Source organism: Periophthalmus magnuspinnatus, chromosome 12 (assembly GCF_009829125.3).
Source record: "Periophthalmus magnuspinnatus isolate fPerMag1 chromosome 12, fPerMag1.2.pri, whole genome shotgun sequence".
Lineage (NCBI taxonomy): Eukaryota > Metazoa > Chordata > Actinopteri > Gobiiformes > Gobiidae > Periophthalmus > Periophthalmus magnuspinnatus.
Window position 1 is genome coordinate 16,450,159 of NC_047137.1, and position 20,293 is coordinate 16,470,451.

At 44.2% G+C, this 20,293-nt stretch overlaps 1 protein-coding gene across 1 annotated transcript in view; it reads right to left on the minus strand.

The window, feature by feature from the left end:
- LOC117379310 (kinesin-like protein KIF21A) overlaps positions 1 to 20,293 on the minus strand; it is an 82,012-nt gene that overhangs the window by 26,139 nt on the left and 35,580 nt on the right. Inside the window, exons 2-11 of the mRNA XM_033976003.2 lie at positions 16,986 to 17,208; positions 12,233 to 12,415; positions 10,136 to 10,285; positions 8,354 to 8,488; positions 7,698 to 7,862; positions 6,484 to 6,599; positions 6,196 to 6,391; positions 5,612 to 5,801; positions 4,619 to 4,682; positions 1,887 to 2,072 (exon numbers count right to left, since the gene is read on the minus strand). Of these exons, the coding sequence (XP_033831894.1) occupies positions 1,887 to 2,072; positions 4,619 to 4,682; positions 5,612 to 5,801; positions 6,196 to 6,391; positions 6,484 to 6,599; positions 7,698 to 7,862; positions 8,354 to 8,488; positions 10,136 to 10,285; positions 12,233 to 12,415; positions 16,986 to 17,208 (1,608 nt within the window). The remainder of the gene's footprint in view (positions 1 to 1,886; positions 2,073 to 4,618; positions 4,683 to 5,611; positions 5,802 to 6,195; positions 6,392 to 6,483; positions 6,600 to 7,697; positions 7,863 to 8,353; positions 8,489 to 10,135; positions 10,286 to 12,232; positions 12,416 to 16,985; positions 17,209 to 20,293) is intronic.

Sequence of the window (20,293 nt, forward strand, 5' to 3'; positions counted from 1 at the left end):
CTTTGCAGATACAGCGGCTTCAGAAGGTTTTTCAGACACATTTTACATTTTCACGTTTCCTTTTTGTTCTTAAAACTCTACACAGATAAACACTGCAGTACAATGTTCAGACGTTCAGGGCCGCTGCAGTTCCACTTCCCGCCACATGAGGCGCACTAGTATAAAAACTCTAACTTTAAAGCTCAGTTTAAAGGGTCAGTTTTGTGTAATACAGGAGCTTTAAAGAGTAAACTGAACCTTATGAAGCCGCTGTGACATTTGTCAGATTAAGTAAAGCTGTTTAATCACGGTGATTATTAAATATTTGGAGGGAAAAAGAGGAAAAAAGGGTCAGGATTTAAAACTGCTTCAAGTTTCACCTCTGCAGAAAAACATGTTAGTTTAGGATCAGAGAAGAAGAAGAAGAAGAAGAAGAGGTTAAAGACTGGACTGTGTGATTGGACATTTGTGTCATGTGATTGGTCGTTTGTGTCATGTGATTGGTCGTTCGTGTCACGTGATTGGACGTTTGTGTCATGTGATTGGACGTTTGTGTCATGTGATTGGTCGTTTGTGTCATGTGATTGGACGTTTGTGTCATGTGATTGGTCGTTCGTGTCATGTGATTGGATGTTTGTGTCATGTGATTGGTCGCACTGTGCAGAATCAGTGGGTTGGCCCCGTTGCATTATGGGACTTTGCAAACCTGGAACTGTCCGTGTCCCGCTGAGGGAGGGTCTCATGGAGCCTCAGTCTGTGCAGGGTTAAACGGAGGAGTGGAGAGGAGAGAGGGAGGAGTGGAGAGGAGAGAGGGAGGAGTGGAGAGGAGAGAGGGAGGAGGACAAAGAGAGAGTGAGAGAGAGGGGGGAGGAGAGGGGGAGGAGAGAGGAAAGGGGGGGAAGAGAGATACAGAGAGAAAACACAGAAAGAGAATGAGAGAGAGAAAGACAGAGAGAGAGAGAGAAAGGGAGTGAAGGAGGGAGGTGATGAGGGCAGATAAAGGAGTGAGAAGGAGCAGCAAGAAAGAAAATGTGAGTGAACTGAAGAAACTTAAAGGTGCACTATGTAACTTTTCAGACTGTGGAACAAAACAGACAAAAACATCTCCATGGAAACAAGCAGCAGAAAAGTTCCATAGTATTTCCTGTTGTCGTTTTCAGTTCATGGGACATTTTTTCTGTCACTGATGAAGAGTCTGATGTAATAAAACTGCCTCGGGTGAAAAATGTATTTTCCTCCTTCAATGATCTCTCCTCTTCTCCCCCTCATCTTTTCTACTCTCTTCCTCTCATTTCTCCTCTCCCTCCATCTTTTCTTCTTTCAATCATCTCTCCCTCTCTTCTCTCTCTCCTCCTCTTCCTCTTTTCTATCTATTCCTTTCCCTCTCTCCCTCTCTTCTATCCCCTCCTCTCCGTCTCCTCCTCTACCCCCCTCTCCCTCTCTTCTCTCTCTCCCACTCCCCCTCCTCCTCTCTCCCTCTCTTCTTTCTCCCCTTCTCCTCTCTCTCTCCCCTTCTCCTCCCCTCCTCTCTCCTCCTTTCCTCTCTTCCTCCTCCCCTTCTCCTCTTCTCCTCCTCTCTTCTCCTCCTCCTATTCTCCTCCTCTCTCCTCTCTCTCCTCCTTTCTTCTCTCTCCTCCTCTACCCCCCTCTCCCTCTCTTCTTTCTCCCCTTCTCCTCTCTCTCCTCCTCTCTCTCTCCCCTTCTCCTCCCCTCCTCTCTCCTCTCTTCCTCCCTCCTCCCCCTCCTCCTCTCTCCCTCTCTTCCTCCCTCCCTCCTCTCCCCTCCTCTCCTCTCTCCTCCTCTCCTCTCTTCCTCCCTCCCCCTCTCTCCTCTCTCCCTCTCTCCTTTCCCTCTTTGACCATCCTTCTGTTCCATCACGTCTCCATCAGCCCCCGACTCTTCTGTACCTTTTCTTCTTCTTCTTCTCCATCTTCTTGAGTTTTTCGAGGTCTTTCTTGGCCATCTCGATGACCTCGTTGGCCTCCTTCTCGGGGGCGAGCAGAGGCGTCCCGTAGAGGCAGGACCTCGTCGACGCTCGGGACAGGTTCTTCCTCAGGTTTTCGTTCATAGATTCACTCTCCAGAAGTTTGGCCCTGAAATCCACAACATCAGCTTTACTTTTTATTTTATTTTTTTTAGATTTATTTCAATTCAAACACAAGATTTTATAAGAAAATCCACCAAAAACTGCACAAAAACATCTGTTGCCTTGAATGTTCCGGGCTGTGGCATTAAACTCATCCGTTTCCATGGAGACGAGCTGAGATTATGTTAAAATCACGGTAAAAAATTAAGGTTTTTAAGGTATTTTCATTAGCAATAAAAACACCTATAATGGAATAACTGTACGATTATAGTTTAATGCTGTACTGCGGAACATTTCAGGCAGTTACATAATCTCCAAGGAGTCAAACAGGTGGCAGAAAAGTGACAGAGTGCAGATTTAAAGAGTATAAAGACTGTATAAAGAAGTGGACTCGTGTAGCAACCAAAGAGCCAATCCAGAGCGAGGATGTTGAAAGTCCCGCCCCCTTCCTGCCCGTTTCATCACTTCCTGTTTGTAGCGCGGCGGCTAACAGGTTAGCTATGTCCATTTATATAAACAGTCTATGAGTATTTAGCGTCGTAAGTGCAGTTAGCGTGTGGATAAAGTGTGTTTGGGGATTTTTAGACACGAAATGTGACGACGAGCCCAGATCAGGTTTAAGTGACACAGATCTGATTCCCGACGGCGAAGGTTACGCAATAAAACAACAACAATAACACAAAGCAGTTAGGTCACTGAGTAAAATGAGACGATGTGAAGGAAGTAGGGTCTTTACACTTGTCCTGGTTTAGTCCTGGTTTAGACCTGGTTTAGACCTGGTTTAGACCTGGTTTAGACCTGGTTTAGACCTGGTTTAGTCCTGGTTTAGTCCTGGTTTAGTCCTGGTTTAGTCCTGGTTTAGTCCTGGTTTAGACCTGGTTTAGACCTGGTTTAGACCTGGTTTAGACCTGGTTTAGTCCTGGTTTAGACCTGGTTTAGTCCTGGTTTAGTCCTGGTTTAGTCCTGGTTTAGTCCTGGTTTAGTCCTGGTTTAGTCCTGGTTTAGTCCTGGTTTAGACCTGGTTTAGTCCTGGTTTAGTCCTGGTTTAGTCCTGGTTTAGACCTGGTTTAGTCCTGGTTTAGACCTGGTTTAGACCTGGTTTAGTCCTGGTTTAGTCCTGGTTTAGTCCTGGTTTAGAACTGGTTTAGTCCTGGTTTAGACCTGGTTTAGTCCTGGTTTAGTCCTGGTTTAGTCCTGGTTTAGTCCTGGTTTAGACCTGGTTTAGACCTGGTTTAGTCCTGGTTTAGACCTGGTTTAGACCTGGTTTAGACCTGGTTTAGTCCTGGTTTAGTCCTGGTTTAGTCCTGGTTTAGTCCTGGTTTAGACCTGGTTTAGTCCTGGTTTAGTCCTGGTTTAGTCCTGGTTTAGAACTGGTTTAGACCTGGATCAGGTATCGATTTGCAGATATCGGTTCAGTCGATCTTCATTTGTCAAACTGATGTAATACGATTATTCACTGGTCATGACTGAACCTGAATGTCTCATATTTAATTTCTCCTCTTCTTCCTCTCTTCTTTCAGTCCATCTTTTTTATCTCTTTCAATGATCTCACCTCCTCCCGCTTTCTTCTCTCCCTCCATCTTTTCCTTTGTTTCAGTAATTTCTCCTCCTCTTCTACTCTCTTCTTTCAATGATCTCACCTCTTCTTCCTTTTCCATCTCTGCCATCTTTTCTTCTCCCTCCCTCTCTTCTCCCTCTCTTCTTCTCTTTCAATGATCTCACCTCCTCTCCCTCTCGTCTCTCCCTCCATCTTTTCTCTCTCTTCTCTCCCTCTCTTCTCTCCTTCAGCGATCTCTCTTCCTCTTCCCTCTCGTCTCTGCCTCCATCTTTTCTTCTCTTTCAATGATCTTTTCTCCACTTCCCCTCTTCTCTCCCTCCATCTTTTCTTCCCCCTTTCAACGCTCTCTCCTCCTCTTCCTCTCTTCTCTCTTTCTCACCTCCTCTTCCTTTCTTCTCTACTCCACCCCCTCCCTTCCATCCCCCTTCTCTCCCTCTATTCTCTCTTTCCATGATCTCTCCTCCTGTTCCTCTCGTCTCTCCCTCCATCTTTTCTTCTCCCTTTAAATGACCTCTTCTCCTCTACCTCTCTTCTCTCTTCCCTCCCTCTTTCTCTTTCTTTCTACTCTCCACAGTGACGTGTCCGGCCCCACACCTTTTCCCTTTCTCCACTTCCTCTCATCTCTCCCTTTCTTCCTCTCTTCTCTCTTTCAAACCTCTCTCCTCCTCTTCTGTGGTTTAAATCGGGACGTCCCGTGGGGCAGGTCCAGGTTTAGTTCTGGATTTAATCTCTTTTAAAACGTGGTGCTTTTTTATGGATGCTCGGTTGCTATGACGCCGGGTTGCTATGACGCCGGGTTGCTATGACGCCGGGTTGCTATGAGCCTGCCGTCATTTTGCTCTTGTGGCTTAGCGCTCGTGTTCAAAAAATAAACAACCAGGTGAAATTTGTCGCGTTTCCTCTAGAACTGAGAACGTTTGATCTTAAAAGTGACAGATGAAGAATATGTTTATGTTTAATCTGTTTGGTTTATTTTATTTTTTATTTTTTTTTACCTCAGTTCTTCTATTTCTTTGATGTAGTTTTGAATCATGTTTCCGATTTCTTCACTTCCTTCACCTTTAAAACAACAAGACGATTAAAACACACACATGGAATATATCGACTCGACTCCTCTTTCAATGATCTCTCCTCCTTTTCCTCTCCTCTTTCTCTACCCATCTCTCCTCTCCCTCGCCTCTCTCCCTCTGTCCTCCTCTTCCTCTCCTCTCTATCCTCATCTTCCTCTCTCCTCTCCCTCTGCACTCTCTCTATCCATCTCTCCTCTCCCCCTGTCCTCCTCTCTCTCTCTCCCTCTGTCCTCTTCTTCCTCTCTCCTCTTTCTCTATCCCTCTCTCCTCCTCTCCCTCTCCTCTTTCTCTATCCTCCTTCTCTCCTCCTCTCCCTCCCTCTTCCTCTCTTCCACGCTGTGAGTATATAACTTTGAATACGCTGTGACCGGTTCTCTCCCTTTCTCCCTCTCTTTCAGTGCTCTCTCCTCCTCTTCCTCCCTCCTCCTCTCTCTCTATCGCTCTCTCCCTCTGTCTTCTCCCCCTCTCTCCTCCTCCTCTCTCCTCCTCTCTCCTCCTCTCTCCCCCTCTCTCCCCCTCTCTCCTCCTCCTCCTCCCCCTCTCTCCTCCTCCTCTCTCCTCCTCTCCTCCTCCTCCTCTCCTCCTCCTCTCCTCCTCTCTCCGTCGTACCTGCTCGACACTGTTGGCCTGTTCGCTGAGTAACTGTGTGAGTCTGGCTCTGGCTCTCTCCTCCTCTCTCCTCTCCCTCCTCCTCTCTCCTCCTCTCTCCTCCTCTCTCCCCCTCTCTCCTTCTCCTCCTCTCTCCTCCTCTCTGTGTCGTACCTGCTCGTGCGAGGACACTGTTGGCCTGTTCGCTGAGTAACTGTGTGAGTCTGGCTCTGGCTCTCTCCTCCTCTCTCCTCTCCCTCCTCCTCTCTCCTCCTCTCTCCTCCTCTCTCCCCCTCTCTCCTTCTCCTCCTCTCTCCTCCTCCCTCGTACCTGCTCGTGCGAGGACACTGTTGGCCTGTTCGCTGAGTATCTGTGTGAGTCTGGCTCTCTGTGAGTCGATCGTTTCCTGCATGGCCTTCACCCTCAGCCTCAGGTTGTTATTTTCCGTCTGAAGCATCGAGTTTTCGTGGATGAGGTCGTTCAGACCCTCCAGCCCGTCCTCCCCGACCATGCGCTTTCCCTGGAACGAAAAAGAACCGTCAACGGAGATATACGAGGCAGAACAAGAAAACTGATCTGGGAAAAATCTGGGAAAAATCTGGGAGAAAAATGTTTAAAATTGTAAAAAAAAAAAATTGTAAATGTCTGGTAAAAAATTGGTAAAAAAACAAAAAAAAAATCTGGTAAAAAAAGGTAAAAAAAAAAAATTAAAATTGTAAAAAAAAAAAATTTAAACATCTGGTAAAAAAATGGTAAAAAAGCTAAAAAATCTGGTAAAAAAAAAAAAAAGGCCAAAAAAAATTGTAAATATCTGAGAAAAACTTCGTTAAAAAAAGCTAGAAAAGTATTTTCTTATCTCTTATTATTACATCATTTTTATAACTTAGTACTACTACCTCATCCCTGCGTCTCACCGTCTTGTACTCCATGAGCTCCATCTGCAGCCGTGCGATCTCCGTCCTCAGAGCGCTGATCTGCTGACTCGCTCGGTCCTGATTCACCACCACCTTGTTCTTGATGTTGCGCGCTCTGTTGGCGTATTTCAGCGTGTTCAGCGTCTCCATGAAGTCTCTGTCCGAGGGGCTGATGCAGGCGATCATCACCGTTTGACTGGAGAAACACGTCCCGTTAATGACACAAACACGTCCCGTTAATCGCGCAGACGAGGCGGCACGTGGTCGTAAACCAAAGGACTCACGGACCTGTTTCCTCCTAACGAGTCCTGCAGGAGGCGCGTGAGCTTGGAGTCTCTGTACGGCACGTGGCTGGAGCGTTTACTGCGGTCTCCCAACGCGCTGATGACGTTCCCCAGAGCGAGCTAACACAGACACGTTACAGGAGCATTATGGGAATGTGTATTTATTTTATTTATTTATTTCAGGGACAATGCACATTACACTTTATATTTGACCGCAGTTCATATCTATGACACTAGAGGGCAGCTGCTGCAAACATAGAGGCATGAGTAGCTAAATAAACCTCCCCCCCTCTCTCCCCCTCCTCCTCCCCCCTCTCCTCCCTCTCTCCTCCTCTCTCCTCTCCTCCTCCCCCCCTCTACTCCTCTCTCCTCCTCCTCCTCCTCCTCCTCCTCACCAGTCCACAGTTGATGGAGATTCCCTCTTTGGCTCTGTCTCCTGTGGCTCCCATTCTCTCCCCCTCCTCCTCTCTCCTCCTCCCCCCCTCCTCCTCTCTCCTCCTCCCCCCCTCCCTCCTCCTCCTCCCCCCTCCTCATCCTCCTCTTCTCTCCTCCTCCTCCCCCCTCCTCATCCTCCTCCTCCCCCTCTCTCCTCCTCCCTCCTCTCTCCTCCCCCCTCCCTCTCTCCCCCCCCCCCTCTCTCCTCCCCCCCCTCTCTCCTCCTCCTCTCTCCTCCTCCTCTCTCCTCCTCACCAGTCCACAGTTGAGGGAGATTCCCTCTTTGGCTCTGTCTCCTGTGGCTCCCGTTCTCTCCTCCTCCTCCTCCTCCTCCTCCTCCCTCCTCTCCTCCCTCCTCTCCTCCTCCCTCCTCCTCTCCTCCTCCTCCTCCCTCCTCTCCTCCTCCTCCTCCCCCCTCTCCTCCTCCTCCTCCCCCCCTCTCTCCTCCTCCTCCTCTCTCCTCCTCCTCTCCTCCCTCCCTCCCTCTCTCCTCCTCCTCCTCCTCCTCCTCACCAGTCCACAGTTGATGGAGATTCCCTCTTTGGCTCTGTCTCCTGTGGCTCCCGTTCTCTCCTCCTCCCCCCTCTCTCCTCCCTCTCTCCTCCTCTCTCCTCTCCTCCTCCCCCCCTCTACTCCTCTCTCCTCCTCACCAGTCCACAGTTGATGGAGATTCCCTCTTTGGCTCTGTCTCCTGTGGCTCCCGTTCTCTCCTCCTCCTCCTCCTCTCTCCTCCTCCTCCTCCTCTCTCCTCCTCCCCCCTCTCTCCTCCTCTCTCCTCCTCACCAGTCCACAGTTGATGGAGATTCCCTCTTTGGCTCTGTCTCCTGTGGCTCCCGTTCTCTTCAGTCGTTCAGATCCGGCCAAATCCACAAAATGAAACTTTGCCGTGAGCGTCTCAAACTCGTTTATCTCGGAGTTGTTTGCTAATCTGTTGTCCGTCTCGTTGTCCTGGAAACGAAACCAGAAGAAACAATATTTATATTTTTGACAATGTTTTTTTTTTTTTTTTTACTTCAGAAAAAAACAAAACAACTAAATAAAATATAACTGGCGACAATAATCACTCATGGGACATTTTACATAATAATTTCTTTGATAAAAATGTTCCACAGTATGGCTTTTAACTGTCTATCCTCACAGAGACAAGACGGTGAAATTACCAGGTCAGATCTGTGGATAGGAGTCCCCGCTCACAGTAAAAATCCATGTTTTTCAAGGTATTATTTATCCATAAACACCTATAATGAAAAATGCTGACGACATAAAGCCAAATTGTGGAACATTCCCGGCAAATTAAACCATATTCAGAGTTATGAAGCCAGCAGCCCCCCCTCTACAAAACTTATATGATACATGTAAACAAAACGTGTGTAAAACTCAATCTGGATCAATCAGAACAAAACATGTATATATATAAAAATGTTCCGTAGTGTTCGCACGTTGTTGTCGGGGGAACAGACTCGGACTTGGCACACGTGGATGGTGAAGATGGCGTGGGACCTGGAGCTCTGGACGTTCATCTGAGTGCTCGCCGTGGTCCTGGCCAGAGCGCCCAACTTCAGACACTGGATCATCTGAACAGAAGTACAAGTAGTAGTTTAGTAGTTGTAGTTGTAGTAGTTTAGTTGTAGTAGTTGTAGTAGTTTAGTTGTTGTAGTAGTTTAATTGTAGTAAAAGTTTAGTTGTTGTAGTAGTTTAGTTGTTGTAGTAGTAGTTTAGTTGTAGTAGTAGTAGTTTAGTTGTAGTAGTTGTAGTTTAGTTGTTGAAGTAGTAGTTTAGTTGTAGTAGTTTAGTTGTTGTAGTAGTTTAGTTGTTGTAGTAGTAGTTTAGTTGTTGTAGTAGTAGTTTAGTTGTTGTAGTAGTAGTAGTTTAGTTGTAGTAGTTGTAGTTTAGTTGTTGAAGTAGTAGTTTAGTTGTAGTAGTATATTAGTTGTAGTTGTAGTAGTTTAGTTGTTGAAGTAGTAGTTTAGTTGTTGTAGTAGTTTAGTTGTAGTAGTATAGTAGTTGTAGTAGTTTAGTTGTAGTAGTAGTTTAGTTGTAGTAGTTGTAGTTTAGTTGTAGTAGTTGTAGTTTAGTTGTAGTTTTTGTAGTTTAGTTGTTGTAGTAGTTTAGTTGTTGTAGTAGTAGTTTAGTTGTAGTAGTTGTAGTTTAGTTGTAGTAGTTGTAGTTTAGTTGTAGTAGTTTAGTTGTTGTAGTAGTTTAGTTGTTGTAGTAGTAGTTTAGTTGTAGTAGTTGTAGTTTAGTTGTTGTAGTAGTAGTTTAGTTGTAGTAGTTGTAGTTTAGTTGTAGTAGTTGTAGTTTAGTTGTTGTAGTAGTAGTTTAGTTGTAGTAGTTGTAGTTTAGTTGTAGTTTAGTTGTAGTAGCTTAGTTGTTGTAGTAGTTGTAGTAATAGTTATTATTATTATTACTACTGTATTTATTTATTTATTTTTTATGTCTACTCTTGTTGGTCCAATGTGGATTTTTTTCCGCTGATCCCACAGACTGTTTATATAAACGCACAGAGCTAACCTGCCGCCGCCGCCGCGTGCCAAACAGGAAGTGATCATGTTACACTTCCTGTTCCATCGACTCTGGCTCTAATTCACTTTCTATTTAAAAAACCCTGTCCTCTCTCTGTCTCTGCTGCTTCAGACTCATTTTGGTCTTAAATGTTCGTATTAACCCTCTACATGATCCTGTTTTGTTTTTTTCTTTTTTTTAATATTAACTTTAATAACAGACAAATTAGGTGAATATCAAAGTTTAGTCATAAAAATAAAATATCAGACTTATATATAAATAGTGTTTTATTGACACACAAAGACGCAATGTTTAACTGTACAGCATTAAACACACACTGAAGTTAGATTTTTAGTAAACTTTTCAAATACTTTTCACTTTAAAATATAATAATAAAATGGATTTATTTGGATAATAATGGATATAATATAATAAAATAACATTAAGATAAACTCTAACCCGATAAGAAATACATGGAACTATATACAAACACAGTAAGGAAAACACAAACACTTTTTTTTCTCACTGTCTGAACTGAAATCAGACTAAACTTTTCCTGTTTTAGGTCAAATAGGATTAACAAAATTATTTCTATTTGTCAAATTCCAGAATAATAAGAGACGGATTTTTAAATAAAGTTTTTTCACTCATTTTTTTAGTATTTGGTCCCATTGCCTTTAAAGTGTATGGGGGGTCTGTGTGTTGAGTGCGTGGCTGACCTCGGCGGCGGAGTTGACCGTGCGCGTGGTCACTCCCACCGTGTAGATGCCGCCGTTCGCGTCCTCGTGAATTTTTATGTTGGATTTCTGTTTCCGAGTCTCCAGATCCCGAGTCGTGTCAAACAAATCCAGAACTTCCTCATTGTACAACTGGAAAAAAGAAGGAAAAGAAAATGGAAAATGAGACGGAGACAGAGGAAAGAGACCAGGACTAAACCGGGACTAAACCGGGACTGAACCAGGACTGAACCGGGACTGAACCGGGACTGAACCAGGACTGAACCGGGACTGAACCGGGACTAAACCAGGACTAAACCGGGACTAAACCAGGACTAAACCAGGACTAAACCGGGACTAAACCAGGTCTAAACCAGGACTAAACCGGGACTAAACCAGGACAAAACCGGGACTAAACCGGGACTAAACCAGGACTAAACCAGGACAAAACCGGGACTAAACCAGGACAAAACCGGGACTGAACCGGGACTAAACCAGGACTAGACCAGGACTAAACCAGGACTAAACCAGGACTAAACCGGGACTAAACCGGGACAAAACCGGGACTGAACCAGGACTGAACCAGGACTAAACCAGGATTAAACCGGGACTAAACCGGGACTAAACCGGGACTAAACCGGGACTAAACCGGGACTGAACCAGGACTAAACCAGGTCTAGACCAGGACTAAACCAGGACTAGACCAGGTCTAGACCAGGACTAAACCAGGACAAAACCGGGACTGAACTGGGGCTAAACCGGGACGAAATCGGGACTGAACCAGGTCTAACTCTGGTCTAAACTCCAATTTTGACAAGTTTAAAGCTGTACTGTGAAACTTTCCACACTAAACAGTCATATATCAGTGGAAATGAGGAGAAACGTGACATTTTCAGGCTCGTCCACAGAAAACACTTAGTTCATAAAACGTTTCCTGTCACTTTAACGGTCGACTGGTCCTGATTATTCACATTACCACAGTAGAAGTATCTCAGTACTGCAGTAGCCACAGTAAACGCAGTACTTTGGCGAGTTTTGGCGTGTTTTGGCGTCAGCTGCGGGGCACAGCTGCGGCACGCACACTCGTCGCTGTTAAAAATAAAGCGACACGAGCCGACGGGATAATGACAGTTTAACGAGGCCGGGGTCGTCTGTGAACATTAACGACCTCACAGCCCCGCGACCTTTGACCTCCTCCTGCCCACAGCGCCTCCTCACGGCTGAAAGACGAACTGCGGAGGATCAGACGAGTTTAGTTCATACATTTTTACGACTGAATCAGCTCAAAGTTTAATTAATGTGAAGGATTTGCCCCAGAAAAAGAAAAAAACGTAAAACTAGTCTTTCAAACATCTTCACATTTTCATTCTTATTTCAGTTGTACAGACGTGAAATAAAATAGTTTAGATTAGATGTTTTTTTACAAAGCAGATTCTTTAATTTCACAATAAATAAGAAAATCTGGACTGAGCTGGTTTCAGAAAAATCCCACAGTTTATGAGTTTTTCAAAATCACGAACATTAAAAAAGAAAAAGAACTAAACCAGGACTAAACCAGGACTAAATCAGGACTAAATCAGGACTAAATCAGGGCTAAATCAGGGCTAAATCAGGGCTAAACCAGGACTAAACCAGGACTAAATCAGGACTAAACCGGGGCTAAACCGGGTCTAAACCAGGGCTAAACCAGGACTAAACCAGGACTAAATCAGGGCTAAACCGGGTCTAAACCGGGTCTAAACCGGGTCTAAACCAGGGCTAAACCAGGGCTAAACCGGGGCTAAACCGGGACTAAACCGGGACTAAACCGGGACTAAACCGGGACTAAACCAGGGCTAAACCAGGACTAAACCAGATCCAGTCTTTCTTGTTTATTCTCTTGAGTTTCATATTTAGTTGATTTCAATAAAATAAAATCCAGTTTGAAGAGAAAATGTCCACAGACAAAAACATCCCTTTAAATCTCGTCTTTTCATTCACACAAACTCCACACTGACGGCTCAGTGCGTAGAGCAGCACATAAACTCCTCAGACTCAGCTCGGTGTGTGTGTGTTTTGTGTTGTGTGTGTGTTTTGTGTGTGTTGTGTCTTTTTCTGCACCTCCAGAAACTGTGCGTTGATCTTGAACTCCGGCAGGGGGAGGCCGTTCTCGCTGGCGTCCTGTCTCCGCCGCTCGATGCCTCTGAACAGGTGGTTTACGGCTCGAGGGATGATCCCCAGCTCGTCCTCGCTGATACTGACATCGAACCCCGTGCCCATGGTGTACGTCTTACCCGAACCCGTCTGGAAAAGAGAGGAAGAAAAGATTAAACATCAGGATTTAAACAGAAAACACAAACTGGACTCGACGTTTAAGACCAAGACCAAAAACATGTCACATGTTTGAGTCACTTTATTATTCGTCTGTAACATCTACACAGATCTAAATGCGACGTTCCACCTTGTGATGTCATCAAGTGGTAGTTTTCTCTCTCTCTCATTAAAGTGTGTGTCCTCTGACCTGTGATTATAATTATAAAACTCGTCTTGCTCCAAACTGTCACCAGATCTGTGGAGCAGCGAGCCCAGAGCAGAGGAGGCGCAGACTCTTCAGACACAGATCTGTTGATTATAAACTTCTGATCTGACCTTGAGGAGTTTTCTCTGTGTAAAATCATCTGGTTTTGTTTGCACCGAGTTTATAAAAATATATTTCTGATCCCAAATGTTGGAAGAAAAACACAGAAATGAGCCGATGTGTTTCTCACTTTGAGCCGTTACATCGTTTTAATCAAACGTGTTACATTTTTATTCTGATCTAATGTCGTTTCTTCATCACAAACAGACCTGGAGTTGTGTTTTGTTTCATTCACATGTTTAACACAAACACTGCAGATTTAGACTGAGTTCTTCTCTTAAACTGAAAACACTCTGTTCCACCTTGTGATGTCATCGTGTGGTGATACAGGAAGTGCTCCACTGTGTTTTTAAACTCCACACACCTTCATTTATAGAAACATTTGGATCATTTCAGCTCTGGATTTGCCAATTTCTACTGAACAAAAGGTAAAACGTGGCTGTTAACTTGTAAAACTACCACTTCATGACATCACAAGGTGGAACAGAGCGTTTTGGGGTTTGGAGATGTTACAGAATAATAATAAAGTGTGACTCAAACATGTGTGAAGAAGCGTTCGACATGATTTAAAGCTCAGAAGAGTCAGTTTTGTGTAATATAGTATTTTTGATTCTTGACAAATCTTTTTCATTGATTCTTTTGATTTACTTTTTTTGTGGAGATTTTCAATGAAAACATGAAACATTATCGTGGCTTGAAGTTCGTCTTTCTCTCCGTTTTCTTTAACCGACAGAAGTCTGAGAGTTTAGTGTTTCATTTCTTCAGGATGATTCTGGATTAGGACAGAACCATTTACACTTTACCCTCCATGAACAGGACCCCCCTCCTCTCTCTCCTTTCCCTCACCCCCCTCCTCCTCCTCTCCTTCCTCTCTCTCTCTTCTTCCCCCCTCTCTCCTATCTCTCTCTCCCTCTCTCTCCTGTCACTCCTCTCTCTCTTCCCTTCCTCTCCCTGTCTCTCTCTCTCCTCATTCCCCTCCCTCTCTCTGCCTCTCTCTCCTCCCTCCCTTTCCACCCCCCTCCCCTCTCTCTCCTCTCTCCACCCCCCCTCTCTCATCTCTCTCCCTCTCTCTCTCCTCACCCCTCTTCCCTCTGTCTCTTTCTACCCCCCCTCGCGGTCTCTCTCCTCCTTCCCTCTCCCTCTCTCCACCTTCCCCCCCTCCTCTCCTCTACCCCCCCACCTCCCCCTCTCTCTCCCCCTACCCCCCTCTCTCTCTCCTCCTTCCCTCTGCCTCTCTCCCCCCTCCCCCCCCCCCCCCCCTTTCGTCTCCCCCCCACCTCCCTCTCTCTCTCTCTCTCTCCCCTCCTCTCTCCATCTCCTCCCTCTCTCCGGGTCAGGAGCGTGTGGTCACCATGGCAGTAAACAGAGGAATGTGAGAGTGGGTTCAGATTCTCCGTGTCCCAGCGGCTCCTGCGGGACGTCCTGAAAGAGGTGTGTGTGTGAGGGGATTTAGCACATTGTGGGGACCTGCCTCTTTATTATTAGATCAACGACAGAGTGAAAAGAAAATGAGAAATGAGCCGTCGACGATTTTTAGATTTAAACTGATGTAAACACCACTGTGTGTGATTATAGAGACATTTATCATCTGTGAACCAGGAAGTGAGACACGCTGTTAGCATACAAGCTCATGTTAGCATAGAAGCCGATGTTAGCATACATGTTGTTGTTAGCATACATGTTGTTAGCATTACAGTGACGACAAAACGTAACTTATCGCGGGGAATCATTGTGATATTAGACAAGTGAAAACTTTAATAACTTAACAAAGAAACTCAAAATGTGTATGTGTGTGTGTCTCTGTGTCGATGTGTGCGTGTACGTGTGTGTATATGTGTGTATGTGCGTGTGCATATGTGTATGAGTGTGTGTGCATCTGTGTGTGTACATGTGTATCTGTGTATGTGCGTGTGTATCTGTGCGTATCTTTGTGTATATGTGTGTATCTGTGTGTGTGCAGGTGTGTGTATGAGTGTGTATATGTGTAAATGTGTGTATATGTATGTAGGGGTGTGTATGTATGTGTGTGTATATGTGTGTACGTGTGTATCTGTGTGTAGGGGTGTGTTTGTGCGTGTGTATGTGTGTGTATGAGTGTATGTGCATGTGTGTGTGTGTGTATGTGTTTGTGCGTGTGGACAGACACAGTTCGTGTCGTTCGTTTTTAACCTGCTCCTGTCACATGGAGCTGTGTGTGTGTGTGCTCGGACATATATCAGAGTGAGGACCTGAGAGAGAACGCTTTAGACACGAGAACAAATGTCACGGAACAATGAAAGAAGGAATAATGGAGAGAGAGAGAGAAAGAGAGAGAGGGGCAGTGGGGACACACGAAAAAGTAGAGAAAGTACTTTAAATATTTGATGAAGACAAAAATGTTTTTATCCAACAAGACTCAGACCTTCACGGTTCAGCGAAACTCTGTGTAATCGTCCATCATTTCACCGTCGTTTTTAATCACAGCGTTGACGTTTTAATGCGTTTTCCCCTTTCACTGTTTACAAAATCCTTCATCGGGTTTTATACATTTGGAGCGGGCGCGTTTTGGCGTTTGCTGGGGTTGGTATGAGGTGAAGCAATCCGTTAGCAGCACCGCGCGCTAACCTCCCCGCGTCTGTTTTATGAAAATATTAAACGGAGCGGAGAGCGGGCCCGGGCACGTGAGCCGACAGGTCAGGTCAACACCGTTTTATCACTGATCTAATATGAATATTTGAGGAGCGTCGCCGCCTCTTATCACGAATCTACCCTGACAGTAGCAAGATTAGATTAAAATTAAAATTAATCTGTAATAATATTGATAAAAAAGTAGGTCAAGATAAATATTTGGAGCATTTCTCATAAATCAACACCACAGACTGCGTAAAGTGAGAGCGTTGGACAATTTATTGACTCTAAACGATAAAATTTTAACTATTCTGTACGATTATTTTAAAGAAAACCGCTCTATTGTTATAATCTCGGACACTCGCGGATCGTTACGTAAGAATTCGCACGTTTTAAGTCGTAAAATTAATCTAAAATGACTTAATAAAAGAAGCAAATCCGCTGAGTTCCGCGTTAGAAAACTGCGGTGTCCGACGGGAGATGACGTCGCCGTAAACGTCATCGCAAACAAAGCGCCGTGGAGCTGTCGGCGCCCCCTGGTGGACAGATGCACATCACGCTAACGAGCGAGCAGCGGGTTTTAAAAAAAGTTGTACCAAAATGACGATGTAACGCTGCCGAATCCTACGAGTGTCACAGTTTAAGAGAAGAAAAATGGAGAATGAAGCGCGTACGTCACATGGGTGGAGGTGAAAACGGGGGTTGAGCGACAAAATGGCGTCTTGAAAATAAACGATTAAAGATTAAAGTCAAACATGAATCGGTCCAAATACAACTGTTCAGCTAAATTTACATAAACGTTGGATCGCAGTGTGACTCTGAAGTGCTGTACGTTTGCAGTTTGTTTTCTCCCCGACAAAACCCACAATGTCGATGAAACGTTCTGCACCGACAAAGACGCCTACGAAGGTTTGAACTTTGAGAGAGTTTAAACGAGAGAGAAATGTGAGAAAATGTTAACGCCTGTGTGAGAAAAGTGTATAAAGTGTGTGGTGAGGGGTTTTACAGACAAAAACATATAAACCGTATTTTCTGGACTATAAATCACACTTTTTATCATAGTTTGGTCGGGGATACTCAGATGTGATTGTGAAATATATGTTTTTTCTTCATTATTATGCATTTTTTGGCCGGTGCGACTTATACTCTGGAAAATACTGCAATAATTGTAAAAAAAATAAAGCTTATTGCGGGTTATTTTACAAGTTTTCTCCCCGACAAAACCCACAATGTCGATGAAACGTTCTGCACCGACAAAAACGCCTACGGTCGCACCAAAAAGCTCGAGGAAGACGCTAACCATCGCAGAAAAAGTTGGACTTCTGGACACGCTGAAGGAACGTAGAAGTTACGCGCCTGTAGGGGGCGCCATTACGGAATAAAGAAGGAGGAAAATAACATGGTTTCGTTGTATAATACTAGACTTATTTTTAAAAATCTACGAAGGTTTGAACTTCAAGCGTGTTTAAACGAGAGAGAAATGTGAGAAAAGTGTATAAAGTGTGTGGTTTTACGGCAGAAAACATGGAGAATAATGTAAAAAATAAAGCGGATTTCGCCTATTCCGGGTTATTTTTAGAACGTCACCCACTGTATAAACTCTCTGAAAAGTCCAACGGCGTCCCATACCTGTCCGTAGGCGAAGATGGTGGCGTTGTAGCCCTCGAAACAGCCCTCGATGAGCCGCTCGGTGCAGTGCGTGTAGATCGAGTCCTGCTGCGTGTCCATATCAAACACATGGTCGTACGTGAAGGCCTTGTCTTTACCCAGAAACACCTGGGGCTCGCCGGGCATCACGTACGTGCAGATGTGACAACCTTCGATCTTCTCTTTGGCGAGCTGAGGGCGGATCCTGCGAAGACGAAAAACACAAAGACACGAGATAAGATTGAGGAGCAAACGTAGAACAACACGTCGATAGCGATTAACTTCTGTGCGTTTTCACGTCAAGGTTCATCGCGCAACTTTTCTGCCTTCTGCGCTCGTACAAAACGTTATTACTTCGCCTGGAATAGTTCACGGTATTGTCTTAAACGTCTTGCCGCAAAACGGTATCAAAATCACCACATTTTAAGCTTTTTTAGATCCGAAAATCTGCGTGAAATACTTGTATTTTTTACTCTTTAAGTACATTTTTAAACAGAGAAAACAATGACACGACAAAGTTAGCATCTCCGCGCGCTTGCCCATGTAAATAAATGAAAACAACGGAACAACGGATGACAAATATTAACTTAAATACGTTTAAAATATCATTGAAGATGGAAAAAAAGGCAAAAATAATAACAAAAGGACGCGTTAATATTGGGATTGCGATAAATGACTGAGCTCGTCGTGAAAGATACACGAAGAAGAAAGAAAAACGTAGAAGAGGCTGGAGGAACACCACATATGAACAAAACTGATAAACAAACGTATCATTTTGGGTAATTATACATAAATATGAACCGGTTACACAGGTACTTTAATACTTTTCATGTGATATTTTTACTTTTGAGTATTTTTTTTTCCCTTTCACTTCACAAAAATAGTAAAAATGCAGCTTTTTTCAGCAACAAAAATCAAATAGGCTTACTTATATACACCTATACGCAAGACAAGACAAGTTTAATGCAATAAAGTGGGACATTCCAGGCAGTATCGCCATGGAAACGAGTAGATGGAGGACCCCGTGTACCAGAACGATACTCTTAACGATCTGATATTTTGAGTTTAGTTCAGAGTTAACTCGTTTGGACTGTTCATGTTGTTGTTAGCGTAGCTGCTTTCGTATGTGACGCTTGGTTGCTATGACGACGAGCTGACGTGAAGGTTCCACTGGTCGGTTACTGGCTCTAGTGAGTTGAGTCTTGATGTTGTTTTGGCGTTTGGGTTGCGTCCGACAGTAGCCCTTGTGTTCAGAAAAAAAACAACCAGGAGAAATTATGTGTTTTTCCTTCCACAGACTGTGTAAAAAAGCGACTGAGCGACTGTGATGTCACCCAATGAAGCTAATCGAGGCTAGCGGTTATAGCGGCTAATCTGGAGTCATATTAGGAATTTCGACTGCGAGTATCATAGCAACTAAAGAGCCAATCCGGAGCGAGGCTGTTGAAAGTAACGCCTCTTTCTGCTGTCGATCAAACGCTGTCGATCAAACCTGTTGCTAACGCTAATGGGAGATTTGTCTGTTATTAATGTTCATATCTTGATTTACAGACACAGTAGCGAAATAAAAACGCGGCAGCTAGCAGGTTAGCTACGTCCATTTATATATACAGAGCACAAGATAAGTTAAACTATGCTAATTTCACCAAAATTTAATTCAATTCAGTTCAAATTATTTCTGTAAAGCCCCAAAAATCACAAAAACAGCTGCTTCTTAGGGCTGAACATGAGATTTATATACAAGATTTAATTAATTATATACAAGATTTCGCTAGCTTTAACCATTTTTGTGATGTGCGCCATGACTGAAAAGCTCCATGAATGACAAACAAAACGCCTTTAAATTACATAACGGTTCTTATTAAACTCATTATCAAACAGAGATTTTGAGTTTTGAAGGGGACTTTCACACGTCTGGTTCGTATTTTCACTAAATCGAGCTTAAAGCGGAGGAAATCCAGTTGAGCGGACTAAAAAGCGGTTCATATTTTGGTTGTAGCTGTCAGTGTTGTGTTTGTGTGGAGTTGTGTTTATACAGGGCCTTGCAGTGCCAGGAGTGTCCCCCGGGGGCAGCACCTCTCTCACAGAGCGCTCACTGTTCACACGCACGCGGCTAAACAGTCCCGCCCTGTATTTCATTAGCATCAGTCCGTTTGCTCAAATATGTCAAACTAACAAAAACACAGCCACTTCCTCCCATGATGCTTTGCTGCCTCGTCTACCTGAACAGGAAGTAGTGTTATTAGATCCAGACTGTGGCGACATCAGATGAATTTTTTATGTGAAAAACGACAGTAAAAGTGAAGAAAAATAAATGAAAATAGGAAATGAGCAGAAGAAGAGAGCACATGTATCATTAGGTTGGTCAAAAGTTTGGAGAATTATCTTTTTTATTAGTTTATCTCGTCATTCAGACATCAAATTTGTCTGTTATTAATGTTCATATGTTGATTTACAGACACAATAGTGAAATAAAAACACCAGGGTCATGTAGAGGGTTAATACGAACATTTAAGACCAAAAATGACGAGTCTGACAGCAGCAGTTACACAGAGAGGGACGGCAGCTTTTCAATAGAAAGTGAATTAGAGCCAGAGTCGATGGAGCCGGAAGGCAAAGCGAGGCTGGATTATTTATACAGCACAACTCGTACACAAAGTAATTCAAAGTGCTTTACAGAATAAGAAAGACATTAAAATCATAATACAACAAATCAATAGCAGAATAAACCCCTTTAGTCACAGCAGATAAACAGAACCGTCTGAGTCTGGATTTAAACAGACGTCTGTCTCACATCTTCAGGAAGAATGTTCCAGGTTTTAACTGCACAAAAATGAAACTGATTCAACATGTTTAGTCCAGGTTTAGTCCTGGTTTAGTCCAGGTTTAGTCCAGGTTTAGTCCAGGTTTAATCTTGGTTTAGTCCTTATTTAGTCCAGGTTTAGCCTCGATTTAGTCCTGGTTTAGTCCTGGTTTAGCCCTGGTTTAGCCCAGGTTTAGCCCAGGTTTAGCCCAGGTTTAGCCCAGGTTTAGCCCAGGTTTAGCCCAGGTTTAGCCCAGGTTTAGCCCAGGTTTAGCCCTGGTTTAGCCCTGGTTTACTCTTGGTTTAGTCCTGGTTTAGTCCTGGTTTAGCCCTGGTTTACACTTGGCTTTAGCCCTGGTTTAGCCCTGGTTTACTCTTGGTTTAGTCCAGGTTTAGTTCTCAAAGTGTGAGATGGTTCAGCAGTAACATAAGGGAGATGTACTTTGGTGCGTTCATGATCACTTCCTGTTTGAAACGCGTCGCTAGC